Raw genomic sequence first — 17,146 nt, forward strand, 5'->3', positions numbered from 1 at the left:
ACAGGCTGTTTCCTGCCTTCGTGGTGGGAACAGCTGCCGGTGCTTCTCCCTGGGTAAGCAGTGCTGTCCTCCAAGTTCAGACGCTGAGTTCTCTGAGAGCGCCTCTGAGGGAGTGGGGCAGGGCTGATGAGGCTGGTGCCTGATGAACGTGGCCTCCTCGGGTTTCCTAATATCTCCACCTTTCTAACATACTGTCCCGTCGATGTTTTGTGCAAACTGCACTCAGGCTCCTGTCCCTGTGTCTGGGCCGGAAGGAGTTAGTGGGGATGCAGCCTTGACTAATGGCAAATAGAGCAGATGGGCGTCAGCATCTCTGGTCCCAGGCTTGGCTCCATCCCGACGCTGGGACTGGGTGGTGTGGGCGGCCTTACCTCCGTTTTACTGCTGGTAGAAGCAGTACATGTACTTTTTTCACAGGATGGGGTGCTTACCCACTAATGTGAGTGGCTTACCCACTATATGGGTCCGGTCTCGGCAGGAAACAGATGGCTCATTCCAGTGAGACAACCGAGGAGAGTTTAATGGACTATTTAGAAGGTCTGGGCAAACCAACGAGGCATGGTGAAGCACCCCCACCCCGGGGTGCTCCCGAGCAGGAGGAGGGAGCTCCCCACACACCAGGCCTGGAGGAACCAGGAGGGAGCTGGAGGAAGGAGGCCCTGACTGGAGCTGAAGTCTTGGGTGGAGGATGCAGCCCTGGCACGTTGACCTTCTCACCCCCGCACCCCCATCCCTTGCTCGTCCCTCTTACCTTTGGCCGAAGGCCAAAGCCACCCAGAGCCCTGGGCCCCGGGGGTCTGGGGGATGAGGTCAGTAGAAGCTGGCCTGCAGGGACACAGATCCGGCGGGGCAGTGATCAGGAGGACATGGCAGGTGGAGAAGAGCACAGACTTCAGGGCTCACCCACATGCGTTTTACCTTGACCTTTTGGGGTCAGCAAGAATCCAAGGGAAGGAGGAAAACGAATGTGTGCCCCTTAGGTCTTAGTGATTGTGCACCTCTGTGTGTGTGTGGGGGGGGGGGCGGAGGGTAAAGGTCATGCATCCACTAGTTTGTGGGACAGACACTCACTGAGGACCTCCTGTGTGCCAGGCGCTGCAAGCACAGATCAGGGAGCCCGGGGCGGCCAGGGAGCAGGTGGGTCCCCTTGCCGTCTCTGGGTGGGAGCGAAGGGCGCTAAGTGTTGCGGGCCTGGGGTGAAGTCGAGAGCCTGGGGGGTCCAGGAGGAGTTTTCAGGGAGTGACGCCAGGAAGTGAGGGATGGGCAGGGAAGGTGGGCTCTGGCCTTGGGTCTCAGGTGCCATCTCTGTGGGTGTGAGATCCTGTCTGAGTGTCCCTTCTGTCAATCTCAGTGACCCCAAGGCGTGGAGCTGGCCCCCCCGAGGCTCAAGGCACATTGAAATTCTTGGCGCCTCAATTTTCGGCCGGCGGTCTGTGCAAGGCCCAAGAGCAGGCTCTGGGCCAGGCTGCCTGGGTTCCTAGGCCAATTCTGCCACATGCTACTGTTTGGCCCAGGCAAGATACTTACATTCTCCAAATTCTACTTTCCTCATATAGTTGTTTGCTATTTTTACTATTATTAATAGCCCTGTGGAGCTGGCTCTTCTCTGGCTGATGGGCTAGAGTTCTGGGTAGCAGCCAACTCTGAGTGTCCCATGCGTCTGTGGCCCCTCCAGGCCACCCAGAGCCGGCACTGAAAGGCAGGAGACGGTAGTCATGGTTACTAATGGGCTGTGTGTTCTGGGGCAAATTACTCTACCTCTGTGGGCTGAGGAGACAGGTTTACATCAGGAGCCAGCAACATATGGCCAAATCCGGCCCGTTGGCTATTTTTGTAAAGAAAGTTTTATTGTAACACAGCCATGCTCATTGCTTTTTGTATTGTCTGTGGCTGCTCTCGCGATGACAGCAGAATTGAGTAGCTATAAGAGAGACTGCTTGGCCCTCTAAGCCTAAAATATTTACTGTTGGGTCCTTTTCAAAAAAGCATGCTGCACATCTCCTAGCTCCTCAGGCTTGGACGGCATGGAATCATTGCCTTGGGAGTGGGTGTGGCCTGGGGCCTCCGTGAGGTGGATGGGTGGCCTGGGCTGGTCGAGGGGGGCTTTTGAGGAGGCCTTGCCGGCCTCTGCCCACGTGGGCTCCATCACTGGGCGCCGTGGTGGCTGATTCTGTGTCACCCTGTGCCAGGTCGCTGGAACAGGCTGCCTCACGCCCGTCCCTTTGCAGACGTCTTGCCCCACGCCCATCCGCTGTCGCCGCTGTTGGTTGGGGGGAGCTCTGTGTGGAAACGGAAAGCTACACTGGCAGCCTCTGGCTGGCGTTGTATACCCCCGCTGCAGGCCTCCTCTGTAAAGGGCCTGTTCTGAAGGGCCATCCTTGCCCTGCGTCCCGAGGCCTCTGGGCCTGGAAGCAGGATGTCAGGTCTGGAAGTTACCTCAGAGGCCAGGGTCTGCAGTGGCCCCATAACATCTGGTGATTAGGTTCCTTCCAACGTAGGGTTTTCTTTGGGCTGGGGGGGGGGCTATTCTCTGACTCAGTGGCCAGCACAGTCCTGGCAGCAGAGGCCCTCCCCACCCCCCCCGCCCCCAACCCAGGGCTGCACAGACTCTGTAGTTCTTCCGCTCCTCAGGCTGGTTTCGGTGGATGCCCTCATTGTGGGCAGTGTGGCTGTGTGCTCAGATCATGTCCCTCCTGGGACGTCCTCAGGGACGGTGCCAGGTTTGGAAGTGATAGGAACGTCATCTATCCCTGATCCTGTCCCCGGAGAAGCCAAGAGTGCCCTGCTGCTTCTTCCTGTCTGATAGCAAGTTCGTTTGGGGGCTGGCTTCAGAGGCCGGGGCTGGGGGTGGGGGGTGGGGTGGGCGGGGGTTGCGCAGGAAACCTGGGTCCCTGTTGTGCCTCCACCCACTTCACTCTCCAGACCTCCGCGTCCTCATCTGCAAAGTGACCTTTCTGGCGCTTGCTCCTTCCCCCTCCCCCGCCTAGCCTCCTCTCAGGCCGTTCTGAACACCAAGTGGGATAATGATGTCAGTCTCGGGAGGAATGCTAAGTGTGTCAGGCAAGGTGGGTGGGTGTGTCTTGGCATGCAGGGGCTGGGCGTGACTCACCCCCGCACAGGCCTGTTGCTAGGCCAGCGAGCCTGTTTCTGGACTCTGGGTGTGGGGTGGAGCTCGTGTGAGCCCTGGCGCTGTCCCGAGATGCAAGGCTGGGCTGGAGCTTGGGGTCCATGAAGAGCCCAGATTCCAGGGGTGCTGGGGAGCCTAGAAGGGCCTGGGGGCCTGGGTAGCAGGGTCATGGAAGAAAAGAAGCAGCTAGAGGGGACATGAGTGAAGGATGGGCGTCCTGGCTCTAGGAGGGAGGATTCTGTGATGGCTATGTTCTGGGGTCCATTTCTGGGAAGATTTTCAGAACGAGGCCCTGGTTAAAAGTTCTGTGGGGGCTCTCACAGCTTTTCCGAGATGATGGGAAGAGGGTGGTCCTGGACAGGCAGGAGCCCTGGAGAAGTGCCCTTTGCCCCCTTGGCTGTCCTTCTGGAGTTGTCCCACAGGCTCTGGGAAGGCGGGTTCCCTGGAGGTTGGGTGGGGTCCACGCTGTACCCCCGTGAATCCAGGCTCAGTCCTTGTCCTCTTACCCCTTCCAGAGCCCCGGAGCTATGTGGAGTCGGTGGTGCGGACGGCGGTGGCCGGGCCCCGGACTCAGGACCCTGAGCCCAAGAGCTTTAGCGCCCCGGTTGCCCAGGCCTATGGCCACGAGACACCCCTGAGGAATGGGACCCTCGGAGGCTCCTTTGTGTCCCCCAGCCCCCTCTCCACCAGCAGCCCCATCCTCAGCGCTGACAGGTAAGTGGGGAGGAGGATCCAGGCCTGGGACAGCACAGATGAGGCCTCTTGGATCTGTCTAGGGTGTGGATGGACAGAAATCACAGCCAGGTTGCTGCCCCTGGGAAACCAGCTCATCCGGGTGCATGGCGAGAGCATCCCCCGAGTGCCAACTCCCCGGGGAGAGTACGATGCGAAACAGGCATAGGCCTTCCCCCAAGTTGCTTGTGTTTTGTTTTAATTTTTAAAAATTTTGTATTTATTTTTATTTTTTGGCCAAACTGCATGGCATGCAGGATCTTAGTTCCCCAACCAGGGATCGAACCTGTGCCCCCTGCGGTGGAAGTGGAGAGTTCTAACCACTGGACTGCCAGGAAAGTCCCCTTCCCCCAAGGTTAAAATCGAACAAGAGTAGTGACTGTGTTGTGAGTGCTTCCTATGTGCCAGGCGTTTTGCTAAGTGCTTTCTATTTAAACCTCACAGCAATCCTATGAAGTAAGTACTATTATTATTCCTACTTCTCAGAAGAGGAAACTGAGGCAGAGAGGGATAAAGTAGCTTATTCAAGGTCCTGCAGCTAAATAGTAGCAGAAGTAGGATTCAGACTGAAGGTGTCTGGCTCCGGAGCCCGCATGTCTATCCTCTAGCCCCAGATCTGCTTTACGGTGGCCGCCAGTCATGGAGTGACAGTCAGATGTGCCAAAAGCAGATGTGTAAGAGAAGAGCTCCCAGCAAGAAGCTGCTATTTCTGGCTTGGGATGCAGAGAGGGTCTCTGGGGGCTGGAAGTATTTGTGCTGAGGCCAGAAGGATGAGCAGGGGTTGAAAGGTGAAGGGGGAGGGAAAGGACCTTCCAGAAGGACAGCACAGCAAGGACAGACCCAGAGGTGTGGAGGTGTTGGGTGTGGGGGCTGCGGGCACGCAGCTGCAGGTGAGGGGGTCGCTGTATGGTTAGAGGAGGGACGTCTTGGTGGGTGGGCAGCTGGCATTCTGATGGGGTCAGACAGAGAGGAAAGCCTGAAATTTCCCTCTGGTGTTTGGGGCTCGGCGAGAAGCTGCTTGACTGGTGGGGTGGGGCATAGGCTTTATGATGGGGAGATGGGAAGACGACATAGGAGAGGGACCCTGAGAGGAGCGCAGGCAGGGCAGAGGGTGCCAGGCGGGGAGGAGGCCCGGGCGAGCCTGCCCTGGCAGTGGGAACTCGCCCCCAGGAGGGGAGCCTGCTCCGACCATCCCTTCCCGTGTCCGCTCCCCTTCCCAGCCCAGGACCTCATGGAGCCCAGAAACTGTCCAGCCACCTCTTCACGCTTCCCCAGGCGGGAGCGGGCCGAGCTTGCTGTGTAACTGCCCTGGTCCGGGGCGATGCGCCCCTCCCAAGGTGGGGCGGGGGGCGTGGGTGAGCAGAGGCAGTTTTCTTCCCGAGTCTAAGGATTTGAAACCTCGAGACACGCCTGCACTCCCAGTCCACCTTGCGCCCTCCCTGGCCTCTTGACGGCTCCATTTTTGGAGGGGCTTCCTCTGCGCAGGAGCTACATTCTTCTTTTAAAGGAAAGGAGATTTTCCTCACCTCTCCAGCCACCCTTGCTGATGTTCAGGGAGTCCTGACAATAGGAAGTTTTCACTGTTTCTCACTCAGATTCCTGCTGCAGTAGGACTCCCCAGGAAGCCAGCTTCTTCTCCAGGATTAATCATCTAGAGCTCCATTTCTGTGTCCCCAGCACCCCCTGCGCAGCCTGGCACGTCCTCCCACTCCTCAGAATCCAGGTTATTCTGTACCAAAGTGGTATTCCACTCTGGCCCCTTCTGGGATGCAAGGTAGTGTTCGTCCTGGCCTGGCCCCTGACCTTCTCTCTGCCCTTGGCTCTCGCCTGGCCCTCCCATCTCACATCACCCAGGGGACCTGTGCTTATCCGACCCAGCCCAGGGTGGGGCCAGCCAGCCTTCAGACTCCTTCCAGTCTGTGGCTCCAGGCTTTGAAGCATCGTCTTATGGAAGGACCGGCCCCATCCTCCTACCCCAGGGGCTCCTGGTGCAGAGCCTGCCTGCTGCCTCCCTGCAGCGGCTGCTTGTGTGTGTGCCCTGTCAACCTTTGTCTCTCCTGCTATATCATCAACGAATAGAAGTTTGGGTCTGGAAGGAATCAGAGTCATCTCACCCATCTCCCTCATTTTACATGTGGGAAGGCTTTAACAAGCAGAATCCAGATTTCCCAGGCCACGGACTTGTGTCAATACTTAACTTCAGAGGAGAACCTTTGACTGTGGCCATTCCCAGAGGTACAGTGCCCTCTGAACTGAATTTTATCAGTCTGAGAACTGAGAGTGACCTCTGAGCTCATCTAATCTAACCTCCCAATGGAGGAAATTTCCTCCACAGCATTCAGGTCAAGAGGTTGGTCAGCCTCTGCTTAAATGCTCCTAATGATGGGAGTCTCATTACCATGTAAGGCAGCCTGCTCCATTAGTGGTCAGATTCAATGGCTAGAAAGCAGATCCTATAATGAGCTGAAATCTCCTGTGAGACTTCTTCATCTTTGCTTTTTTGGAGCTACCCAGGAGTGGAAGCCTAGTTACACTCTCAGTGTTTAAAGATGCTGATAGCACATCTGGGGAAACTGATTCAAGGTGAGGATACTTCCAGCAGGAACAGAATCTAAGTGGTTTAACCCCCTCTCCAGTGTTCAGTTTCTTTGATGCTGGAGGGGGCAACAGGATAGCTACCTTCACTTTCAATGGGAGAGATCTTGCTCTGACTTGTGATTGAGCAGTCAGGGTGGTGCCTGAGGATACATGGGCTTTGGAATCAGACACAGCTGAGTTGAAATCCTGGTCTTTTATGAGCTGTGTGGTTGTGAGCCTATTGCTTAATCTCTCTGAGCCTCAGTTTTGTCTTCTGATGTCCGTAGCGTGGCATATAAAAGCCCTGACTTTCCTGTGCATATGAGGGGAGATTTTATTGTCTTTATTAGCGGTTGGAGGCAGGGCTGAGGGTTCATTGAAACCCTGTCCTTCACGAAATGCCATCTGCTGACATCTCAACCTGCTCCGTCTCTCTTTAGCACTTCGGTGGGGAGTTTCCCATCCGGCGAGAGCAGCGACCAGGGCCCACGGACACCCACCCAGCCTCTGCTGGATTCTGGCTTCCGCTCCGGCAGCCTGGGCCAGCCCAGCCCTTCGGCTCAGAGAAGCTACCAGAGCTCTTCTCCTCTCCCGACTGCGGGCAGCAGCTACAGCAGCCCCGACTACTCCCTTCAGCAGTTCGGCTCCCCGGAAAGCCAGGCCCGGTCTCAGTTCAGCGTGGCGGGTGTCCACACGGTGCCTGGGAGCCCCCAGGCGCGGCACAGGACAGTGGGCACCAACACTCCCCCTAGTCCTGGCTTTGGCCGCCGGGCCGTGAACCCTGGCATGGCTGCCCCCAGCAGCCCCAGTCTGAGCCACCGCCAGGTGATGGCTCCGCCAGGAACTGGTTTCCATGGTAACACGGTCTCCAGTCCCCAGAGTAGTGCCGCGACCACTCCGGGGAGCCCCAGCCTGGGTCGGCACCCTGCGGCCCACCAGGTTTCAAGCCTCCAGGGCAATGTGGCCACCACTCCAGGGAGCCCCAGCCTGGGCCGGCATCCGGGGGTCCACCAAGGCAACCTGGCTCCCAGTCTCCATGGCAACGCAGTAGCGAGCCCCGGAAGCCCCAGCCTGGGCCGTCCCTTGGGAGGGTCTGGATCTGTGGTTCCTGGCAGCCCCAGTTTGGACCGGCACGTAGCCTATGGTGGCTACTCCACCCCTGAGGACCGGAGACCCACACTGTCCCGACAGAGCAGCGCCTCAGGCTACCAGGCTCCTTCCACGCCCTCCTTCCCTGTGTCCCCCGCCTACTACCCTGGCCTGAGCAGCCCCGCCACCTCCCCCTCTCCGGATTCAGCAGCCTTCCGACAAGGGAGCCCGACACCAGCCTTGCCAGAGAAGAGGAGGATGTCCATGGGAGATCGAGCGGGCAGCCTCCCCAACTACGCCACCGTCAACGGGAAGGTGTCCTCCTCGCCTGTCGCCAGCGGCATGTCCAGTCCCAGTGGGGGCAGCACCGTCTCCTTCTCCCACACTCTGCCCGACTTCTCCAAGTACTCCATGCCAGGTGCACCCTCCTTCCACATCCATCTCTCCTGCTGACAGATGAAGCCCACCAGTTAGGATATCTGTCCCAGACTCTGTTCTGACCTCTCCTTGGCGGACAAGCATGGGTGGATCACTGACTTCTGGGGTCAGGTTCCTTATCTGTATAATGGGCGTGGGAGCTGTCCTCAGGTAGATGTGCCGTGGTCGTGGCAGCTGTGGGGGCGGGGGGAGGATGTGGATGCCAGGATGCCGGTGATGCCGGCATTGCTGTTATGATCATCGCCACCATCATTGAGCACATGCTCTGTGCCGGGCTCTGAGCCAAGGACGGTCTCATCAGTCCTCGTGGCCACCTGGCAAAGTGGGCATCCTTTTGCCCATTTTACACATGAGCAAACCAAGGCTCAGGGAGGTTCAGTCGTTTGTCCAGAGAGTCCCACAGTTAATAAATGATTTCCCATCCAGACCCTCATCACCCTAAAACTTGTGCTCTTAAAGTTGTCTTATCATGTTTTCCTATCTTGAGGGTTGCTGTGATTTAGGGGAACCTTGAAAATATGCTCCCCAAGCCTGGGCCCCCATACCTTTTGCCAGCCCACAACACTGATCCCACCTTTTGATCCCCACTTTGCGTACATCATTCATAATAGATCTGGCAGCCAGATGCGATATGGGACAAGGCCGAGGGTTAAACATTTTTACTAGAGTCTAGTTTCTCCCAATCTGGCTTCACTGAAGCCCATGCAGATCTGCACACTGAATTCTTCACTTATCACCAGAACTGGGCATCTTTGCCTCCACTTAGAGGGCTCATTTTTCTAAACAGAAAGGTCAAGGCTTCAGCTGATCTGCAGCTTCTCAGCCAGGTCTTGAACCTGACTATGGGCAGAGGGGCCCTGGAGCCCTGGGGCAATCGAGGAAGATTTAGAATGTTACAGGCGGCCTGGGTTGGGCCCCAGATTCCCAGATTCTCAGTGTGTCACTCCCCGGTCCTGCCCTGAGCCTGCGAAGTGACACTGCACGCCCCTGCTTCCTGCTGCCCACCAGACACATCTGGTTCCCAGCCCCAGTTCTTGGAGGATGCAAAACTTGTAGTAGTTGGGACATTTCCTGTTTCCCACCATCTTCCTTGCTTAAAATAGCCATGGGAGTCAGCACAGGAAGGCACATGGGGCTGCAGCCGCCTCTGACAGCTCATTAGACAGGCCCCGGCAGCCTCGGGGCCTGGGGCTTCAGAGCAGAGAGAGAGGCAGCTTGCACAGTTGTACGGCCCAGCTGCCTAGCCCAGAGGCCCTGCTCAGTGCACAGCTGCCAGGAAAAGGAGCTGACTTGCCCCCTCTCTGTCCTCCAGAGACAGATCCCAGAAGCCTAGCAGGGTGTAAGTGACACGTTGACGTTGACTAAGCAATGGACACACAGCCCAAGCCGCATCTCTGGTCTGTGCCCTGAACTTTACAGCACCGTGAATACAGGCTTCTCTGCTCCAGCCTCTCCCTGAAGGAAGGAAAGGAAACATGCAGATATGCAATATTTCTTTTCCCCCTTCTCCCCCATCCTCTCCTTTTTTTTTCCCTTTGGTGCCAAAAGATGAAGGAAGAGGTTGGAGAGTGGGGCCCACATGTCCTAATACCCAGCCAGGGAGATATAGTGTCGCTGGCACTGAACTGGCTGCTGTGTCTTCTAACCTGGGAAGGTCTTACAAAAGCCTCTCTGTGGACCATCTGTGTGACTCGGGCAAGTTGCTCCCTCTCTATAAACCTCATCTTCCTCACTTGTAAAGTTAAGTAGTTGAAGAAGATGCTCTCTGAGCTCCTCCAGAACCTACCATTCTATGAAAGCATCCCTAGTCTGCAAAGGGTCTGGGATGGGGAAGTCTGCCAGAGAATTGGGGTATGTGATAGTCACTAGATGGCCTTTTAATTCTAGGTCAACCCTTTCCCTATTTGTCCCAGGCAGGGCAAGAGCAATCTTTTTGCTCTGCAAGAGGCAGAACCTGGGCTTTCCATATGATGAGTGAGGATGGGCTTGGAGAAAGTGGGCAGCGATGTGTTTTTCTGCTCTCATCCTCAAGGTTGTTGTGCTAAAGCTGGGAAACTGAACCCATGGAGAAAAGGACTAGAAGGTGGGAGAGAAGCTTCGGGAAGGGTTTAGTCTGACTATTCTAGAGGAAAGGGGAGATGGGGTGGAGTAGGGCTCTTGCTGGCTTGGTGAGAATGCTGTTCAGGCTCTTCGACAGGAGGGCAGCTCAGGGACCCATGATGGTTGCTGGGTGATGGGGGAGAATGAGAAACGGCTCGAGGCCCCCTTACAGCAATGTTTGAGCAGACTAGCTTTCCGTGTTACTTTCCTAGGTCTATATAACAAAGGACCACAAACTTGGTGGCTTAAGGCAACAGAAATTTATTCTCTCACAGTAGCTGAGGCTGGAAGTCCAAATTCAAGGTGTTGGCAGGATCGGACACAGAGGGAGACTCTGTTCCAGGCTTTTGTCTTAGCTTCTTGTGGTTGCGGGCAGTCATGGGGTCCCTTGGCTTGTAGATGCATCTCCCCAGTCTCTGCCCAATCTCTGTCTCCATCTTCACATGATGCTCTCCCCTTGTGTCTCCCTGTCCCTTTCCCTCTTCTTAATAAGGACACCAGTCCACTCTAATCCAGCACGACTGCATCTTAACTTGGTTACATCTGCAATAGACACCATTTCCAAATAATGTCCCATTCACAGGTACTGGCGGTTAGAATTCCAACATACCTTTTTGGGGGACATAGATGGAGACCCATAACACCTTCTTTTCCTCTCCTTCTCCTTTAGACAACAGTCCTGAGACGCGGGCTAAAGTGAAGTTTGTCCAGGACACTTCCAAGTATTGGTACAAGCCCGAGATCTCCAGAGAGCAGGGTGAGTGGTGGGTGGTGCTGAAGGTCCTGGGGTCCATGCGAGGTCACAGCTGGCTGCTGCCCACCTTGTCTTCTCTGGGCAAGGGACATAAGCAGACTCGTTCCTCTTTGCAGTAGGTGGTGGTCGCAGAGAGGGGCTGGGACTAAGGTTCGACAGTCAGAGACACCTCCACACAGTGAAGTGTGGGGAACAGGAGCAGTGGTTTTAGCCGTTCCCTTAAAAGCAGTAGAGTCTTGGTTTTCCAGGGCAAAATAAAAGGCTGGCTTAGCTCTCCCTCTGCCTAATGTGGGAGGTATTTGCATATTTCACAAAAACAGAACAAAACAAAAAACCATAGTTGGGATTGTGGGGATGGAGATGAGAGGCCTCAGCCCCTAAGGAAAGTCTGTGTGGATGTAGGGCAGGGTGCCTTCTGGCCATGGGTCAGATCCAGATTGCTGCCTGTTTTGGTAAATACAGTTTCCTTGGAACAACCACATCTATCTGTTTACTCACCGTATGGGCTGCTTTTGTGCCGTGATGGCAGTGATGAGTAGTTGTAGACGACACTGCACGGCCTGCAAAGCCTGAAACATTTACTGTCTGGCTCTTTATGGAAACACTGCTGAATCCAGTGTAGGAGGACCTTTAGGAGTGTTTGCATTTCAACTTTAAGGACTCTTATCTCACCTGAGAAAGAATGAGGTTCAAGGCCTGATGAGACTTAAACAAAGCCAGTGCATCAATTTCTTACTTCCTCTCCTCTCCTCCCGACTCAGCCATCGCCCTCCTTAAGGACCAGGAGCCGGGGGCTTTCATCATCCGCGACAGCCACTCCTTCCGGGGAGCCTATGGGCTGGCCATGAAGGTGTCGTCGCCCCCTCCGACCATCATGCAGCAGAATAAAAAAGGTAACACCAGCTCATCCAGTGGGGGTCTCAGGACCAGGTGGTCCCTACAGTCTCTTTAGGTCCTGAGCTGCCAGAAGGACCAGGTGGGTCTAGGGCTGTGGTATATGGGGTGGGCAGGTCTCTTAATTCTCATGGGAGCCGGTCCCTACGAATCAGACTCTTCAGAAGAGCAGGTCTTGGGCTTGGTAATGATTGGGGTCAGAGAGCAGGGAAGCAAGGTAACTGGGACCCTGTGATTGAGTTTCCTTGAGGGGTGGACTAGCAGTTGTGGTCTCTCCATCCTAGGGCTCTGGCCATGTTCTCTCTGTGATCCCTTCTCCATCACAGCCCAGCACACGGGAGAAGTTGGGAAGTGGTATTGGGAGGTGGTGGGAGGACGTCATGAGCAGTGACCCATCCGCGTTTCTCTCTCTTCATCCCAGGAGACATGACCCATGAGCTCGTGAGGCATTTCCTGATAGAGACGGGCCCCAGAGGAGTCAAGCTTAAAGGCTGCCCCAACGAGCCAAACTTTGGTGAGCTGTGCCCGCCTCTGTCCCCACGGTCTCAGGCCTGTCCCGGGGTCCCCACTGCAGCTTCTGCCTGGCGCCCTTGCCACAGGCACCGCAGAGAGGTGCACAGTGACTCCCTTCCTCCGTGCGGCGGTGCCTTCCCTCTGCCACGCTTCTTTCTGCTTTTGTCCCGCTCCACGGAGACTTGTTGTCATTACCGTTGGAATAACAACTGTAACAACAGCTGCCTTTATCCACACCTACTGTGTGAAAGCCACCTTGGGTACCTCATATCACTTCCGGTCTCCCGACCATCCAGTGTGGTAGGTGTCATCGTCCCATTTTACACACGAGGACACTGAGGTCCTCAGGAGTCAGGCTTATCCAGGGACGTGTAGCTGATGAGTTACTGGCTGGGGATTTGATCGCGCCATCCTCTGACGCGTCTGCCGCACTCTCCTGAGAGGCGCCCTGGCAGCTGCAGGGACTTAGGACAGATGCTGGCAGTGACTGTCAATAAAGGAAAGTTGTGGGGTAACCTTCTGATGGTGAGAGGGGGCCCTTAGAATCATCTCCCTTGGGGCTTGCTAACAAAGAGGGAGTGAATTTTCAGCTTTGTGGGCGGGAAGAGAGAGAGGTGATAAAGAAGCCAAAGATTATGGACAGTGGGGTGGGATGAGTGAGCGTCCTCAGTGCCCCGAACCGCTCCCAGTAACGCTGCCTCTGCCGGGCTCTCTCCCTCCCTGCAGGATCTCTGTCTGCCCTGGTCTACCAGCACTCCATCATCCCGCTGGCTCTGCCCTGTAAGCTGGTCATTCCAAACCGAGGTAGGAACCTGAGACTCCTCGCCCTCCACGCGCACCCTTGTGCTGGCCTCCTTCACGTCTCTGCCCGGCCAGCTGCTCCAGAACGTGGGCCAGGGTTGGAGGGAACAGGTCATGTTGCTGATCTGGGGAAACTCAAAACCACTCTGCTCTTTATTTTTTCTAATAAAAAAAGAAGGGAAAGTTCATTACAAAGCTTAATTCCAGAAACATACGTGATTGACTTGCCAGATTGTTCTGGAAAATTCTCTGGAGGCTTTAAGAATTCATACTTGAATCCTCAGAATTAAGCCTCATCCCAGGGGAGGCGCTAGAAGCAGGGGACAGCCATGGGGAGGACTGCGTCCGGAGGATGAGAGGGCACCAGTGGACAGGGCTGAGGGAAGGGGGAGGAGAGGGCAGATGTAGGTCACGGGGCGTCCAGGTGTGGGAGGGCGGTCTGAATGGAGAGGAGAGGGCACACTCGAGGGATCTCTTAGAGGAAGAGGTGGCTGGGCTCCACACGGCGTGGGAAGGAAACAGGAAACCTAAAATGTCCCCGGAGCTTCTAGTCTGCACAGCTGAGAGGGTGTTCCCTCGGGACACCGAGCTGATGGGAGGAGCAAGCCCTCTTTTGATGGTGGGAAGTACGAGTGGACCCCAGAGCCTCGGCACGTGTAGGGAGAGAATTTGAGCGAGACCCTGGGGCTGGCGAAGGAGAGTCTAGTTTCTCTTAGAGAGGTGTCCCAGCCTTGGAGGTTGGCGGATGGACACCCCAAACCCTTCAATAGCACAGGCTTCCATTTTGCAACCCCGATTACACAGGGGTCCCACGAAGGGAGGGGAATACGCCTGGCCCTGAACTTGAGGTCTAGGAACCAGGAACGGGGGTGCCTTCTCCGCATGCTCTCTGTCCAATAATAGCGTATTCACAGTTGTGTCCGGGACTTGCTTTCAGTCTCTCTTGGAGCTCCAGGGGTTATGTCCACACTTAAAATCTCCAATATTATTTGGCAATTTCGATGTATCCAGTTCAATTCGCTGAATTATTAATGGTAATTGACCACTATTATTAACTTAAAAGTTCAAATACTATATAAGTAGCACCATTAACCACATGATTTAGACATTAATTAAATTATACGTCTAAGGAATTTACCAACGTAATTTAACAATTATAAAACCACTCTTTATTTACATTGAATCAATATAAACCAGTGGTTCTCACAGTAAGGTCCCCAGACCAGCAGCATCAGCACCCCTGGGAACTTGTTACAAACGTAGATATTCTCAAGCCCCACCTTATCAGCAGCTCTGGGGTGGGGCCCAGAAATCCGTGTTTTAGCAAGCCTGCACACCAAAGTCTGAGAAATGCTGATATAAACAGTACTCAACTCATGAATATTGACGTTGTCGTTGTGCTGCGTTATGGTTTAATTAATTAGGGTATTTACTGATCTACACAAAGACGTGTCAATGCAAAACAAGCACATCAGTTGCCCCTTGAAGCCTTGTTTTATGTCAGCCACGGGACTACCACTGGACGCAGAGCATCTCAAAACCCCCTGAAGTGGGTGCTCGCATCATCACCTCCGTCTTATGAGTCCTTGGCAAGCACCTGGGCGAGCGTCTGAACCGCGCTCTGTTGGACTCCACAGCTCCCGACCAGAGTCCTTAGCACGGGACACCCCGACTGGACACATGTGCTGACTTGCCAGGGCTTGTTATGAGAAGCAGTATCCGTTGCATGAAGTATTTGCAGAGCTAGCCTGAGGCCCAGCCAACCTGGTGCTTCTTTTCAGCTCTGGAGTTTTAATTACCAGCTGAATTAAATTTTTGTCTCAGACCCCACAGATGAATCGAAAGATAGCTCGGGCCCTGCCAACTCAACCAGCGACCTGCTGAAGCAAGGGGCAGGTGAGCGGCCACCCCAGACGGGATCCCTGCCCAGGCCTTTCTCCCCCCTGGCCTTGTGCCCTCGTGCAGGTGCAGGCTGGATGTCTATCCCAGACCCAGATGTCTCGGGGCAGACCTCATTTCTATGTGCAGATGCCTTGGCCCAAGGCTGGCCTGAAATTGATCTGCTACCTCCTCCCTGAAGAGAAGACCTGGGGATAGTTCTTGCCCGCTTCGGCCCCTGTGACTCCTCCTTGGGTGGGTTTCTTCCAGCCTGCAATGTGCTTTTCATCAACTCTGTGGACATGGAGTCACTCACTGGGCCACAGGCCATCTCCAAAGCCACTTCTGAGACACTGGCTGCCGACCCCACGCCAACTGCCACCATCGTTCACTTCAAAGTTTCTGCCCAGGGAATTACACTGACTGACAACCAGAGAAAGTAAGATTCTTCTACTTGCTTCTGTGTTGGGCTCCCCCCAACCCCGTGACCCATCTGTCCATCCATGTACCCACCCACTCACTAATTGATTCGTCCCTTGTGCCCATCTATCCACTCACCCATCCATCCATCCATCCATCCATCCACCCACCCATCCAGCCATCCACTTGCTCACCCGCTCACCAGTTGATCCATCCATTCCTTCATCCATTCATCCCCGATTTATCTTCCCCTACCCATTTATCCCTTCAGTCATTTATGTCTGCTTCCTCCTTCCCTCCCTCCTTCCCTCCCTCCCTCCCTCCCTCCCTTCCTTCCTTCCTTCCTTCCTTCCTTCCTTCCACAAATATGCCTGCATTGGTAATACAGCTGTAAAAGCAACTGATAAAAGTCCCTGCTTTCTAGAGAGAGAGCCCTTCCTCTCATGCTGTCTCTCCAGCCCCTTTTCTTCCTCCTCCAGGGTCCCCTAATTTCTCACTCCTCAATGCCAGTGTCTTCCTTCTTTTCCTAGCCTCTAGCATTTGGGACATGTTTCTATGACACACGTCTCTGTCCCTATGCATTGCTTTATGTCCCCGAAGGGAGCAGCCCAGGCCTCCATGCTCAGAAGGGAGAGGCTGTGTGGACCTGTGACAGCCACAGGTGGCGGCCTGACCTGCAGGAGGAGGGTGGGGAAGAGCAGTCACTTCAGCGCTCATTCTGTTTATCTGATGTGTGTGTCACAGGCTCTTCTTCAGACGACACTACCCCCTCAGCACCGTCACCTTCTGTGACCTGGATCCACAGGAGAGAAAGTAAGTCTCTCATAGATACCTGCTCTCCCAGCCATCTTCCGAACACTGAAGTCTGTGTGTGTACGTGTGTGTGTGTGTATGCACGCATTTTTGTGCATGTGTATGCACTCCTGTGTGTGTGTGCGCGCGCACCTGCATGCAATTTGAAGATCTGCCCGTGTCTGTGGGACTGTGAGCAGCTGTGTTGGCATCGTTTTGGGTTTTTCCCACCACCAATGTGAAGCCCCTCCCAGGGACTCAAATGCCTGCTTGCACCCCTCTGACCCTGAAGCTGCTTCTCCTCTCTGCGCGCGGGGGAGCGCTCCTCGGGAGGCAGGCTGCGGTGCTCTCTCCACCGTGGAAGGCCGCTGCAGGATCTCTGGAAGCTCCCATCCCCCTGCCGCAGGGGCTCTGCCTTCCCCCAGGGGTCCGGGCGTGCCCGGGCTGGGCTCTGAGGGAGGCATGGTGGTTTACGCTGCGCTGTCACTCTCTCCGCAGGTGGATGAAGACAGAGGGAGGTGCCCCTGCTAAGTAAGTGTGCTTCTCCCCTGCCCCGGCGGCTGGCCTTCGTGCTCCTTGGCTGGGGGGCGGTGGGTGCGGGAGCGGGTTTAGAATCCAGAACCAGGGGGTAGGCCAAGGGCAGCCCTGGAGACAAGCTTGCCCAGGCAGCCAGGTCTTTGCCTTCTCCTGCCTTGAGGCCAAAGGCCCAGCCTCCAGTCCCCTTCCCTCTCCCAGGACCAGACCAGGGGTCTGAGGAGGGGATCTGAAAGCCAAGAGTTTTCTTGTTATTGGAGCTGTGGGGCAGGGGTTGTTTAAATGATCTTTTCTGCCACGATCCTGGCTTCCTTGATTCCCATTCCTGCTCTCTTGGCAGGCTTCCGTGCATGATGTGGCTGGGTTAGACCGCTGCGTCAGACTGCAGGAGTCCTGTAGGTCTGAATTCCTTCCAAAATCCCGCAGATGGCCCTGGGGTCCCTTGGTCAATTTTCCATCCATTTGGCATTTTGTAAGTGCCTCCAGGGAACTCAGCC

General features: G+C 55.4%; 1 protein-coding gene across 10 annotated transcripts in view; it reads left to right on the forward strand.

Annotated features, from left to right (window-relative positions):
* The window catches only part of TNS1 (tensin 1), a 225,851-nt gene that overhangs the window by 200,889 nt on the left and 7,816 nt on the right, over window positions 1-17,146 (forward strand). For 9 of the 10 annotated variants that reach the window (XM_057745122.1, XM_057745131.1, XM_057745123.1 and 6 more), the window contains 10 exons: window positions 3,643-3,841; window positions 6,877-7,943; window positions 10,734-10,820; window positions 11,579-11,710; window positions 12,133-12,225; window positions 12,951-13,028; window positions 14,850-14,921; window positions 15,174-15,342; window positions 16,068-16,136; window positions 16,614-16,646. In XM_057745122.1, coding sequence (XP_057601105.1) covers window positions 3,643-3,841; window positions 6,877-7,943; window positions 10,734-10,820; window positions 11,579-11,710; window positions 12,133-12,225; window positions 12,951-13,028; window positions 14,850-14,921; window positions 15,174-15,342; window positions 16,068-16,136; window positions 16,614-16,646 — 1,999 coding nt within the window. Of the gene's footprint in view, window positions 1-3,642; window positions 3,842-6,876; window positions 7,944-10,733; window positions 10,821-11,578; window positions 11,711-12,130; window positions 12,226-12,950; window positions 13,029-14,849; window positions 14,922-15,173; window positions 15,343-16,067; window positions 16,137-16,613; window positions 16,647-17,146 lie in introns of those variants that run through there. The other variant, XR_009055069.1, reaches the window with a different exon arrangement.

The sequence above is a fragment of the Hippopotamus amphibius genome, chromosome 8, assembly GCF_030028045.1.
Source record: "Hippopotamus amphibius kiboko isolate mHipAmp2 chromosome 8, mHipAmp2.hap2, whole genome shotgun sequence".
NCBI classification, from domain to species: Eukaryota; Metazoa; Chordata; class Mammalia; order Artiodactyla; family Hippopotamidae; genus Hippopotamus; species Hippopotamus amphibius.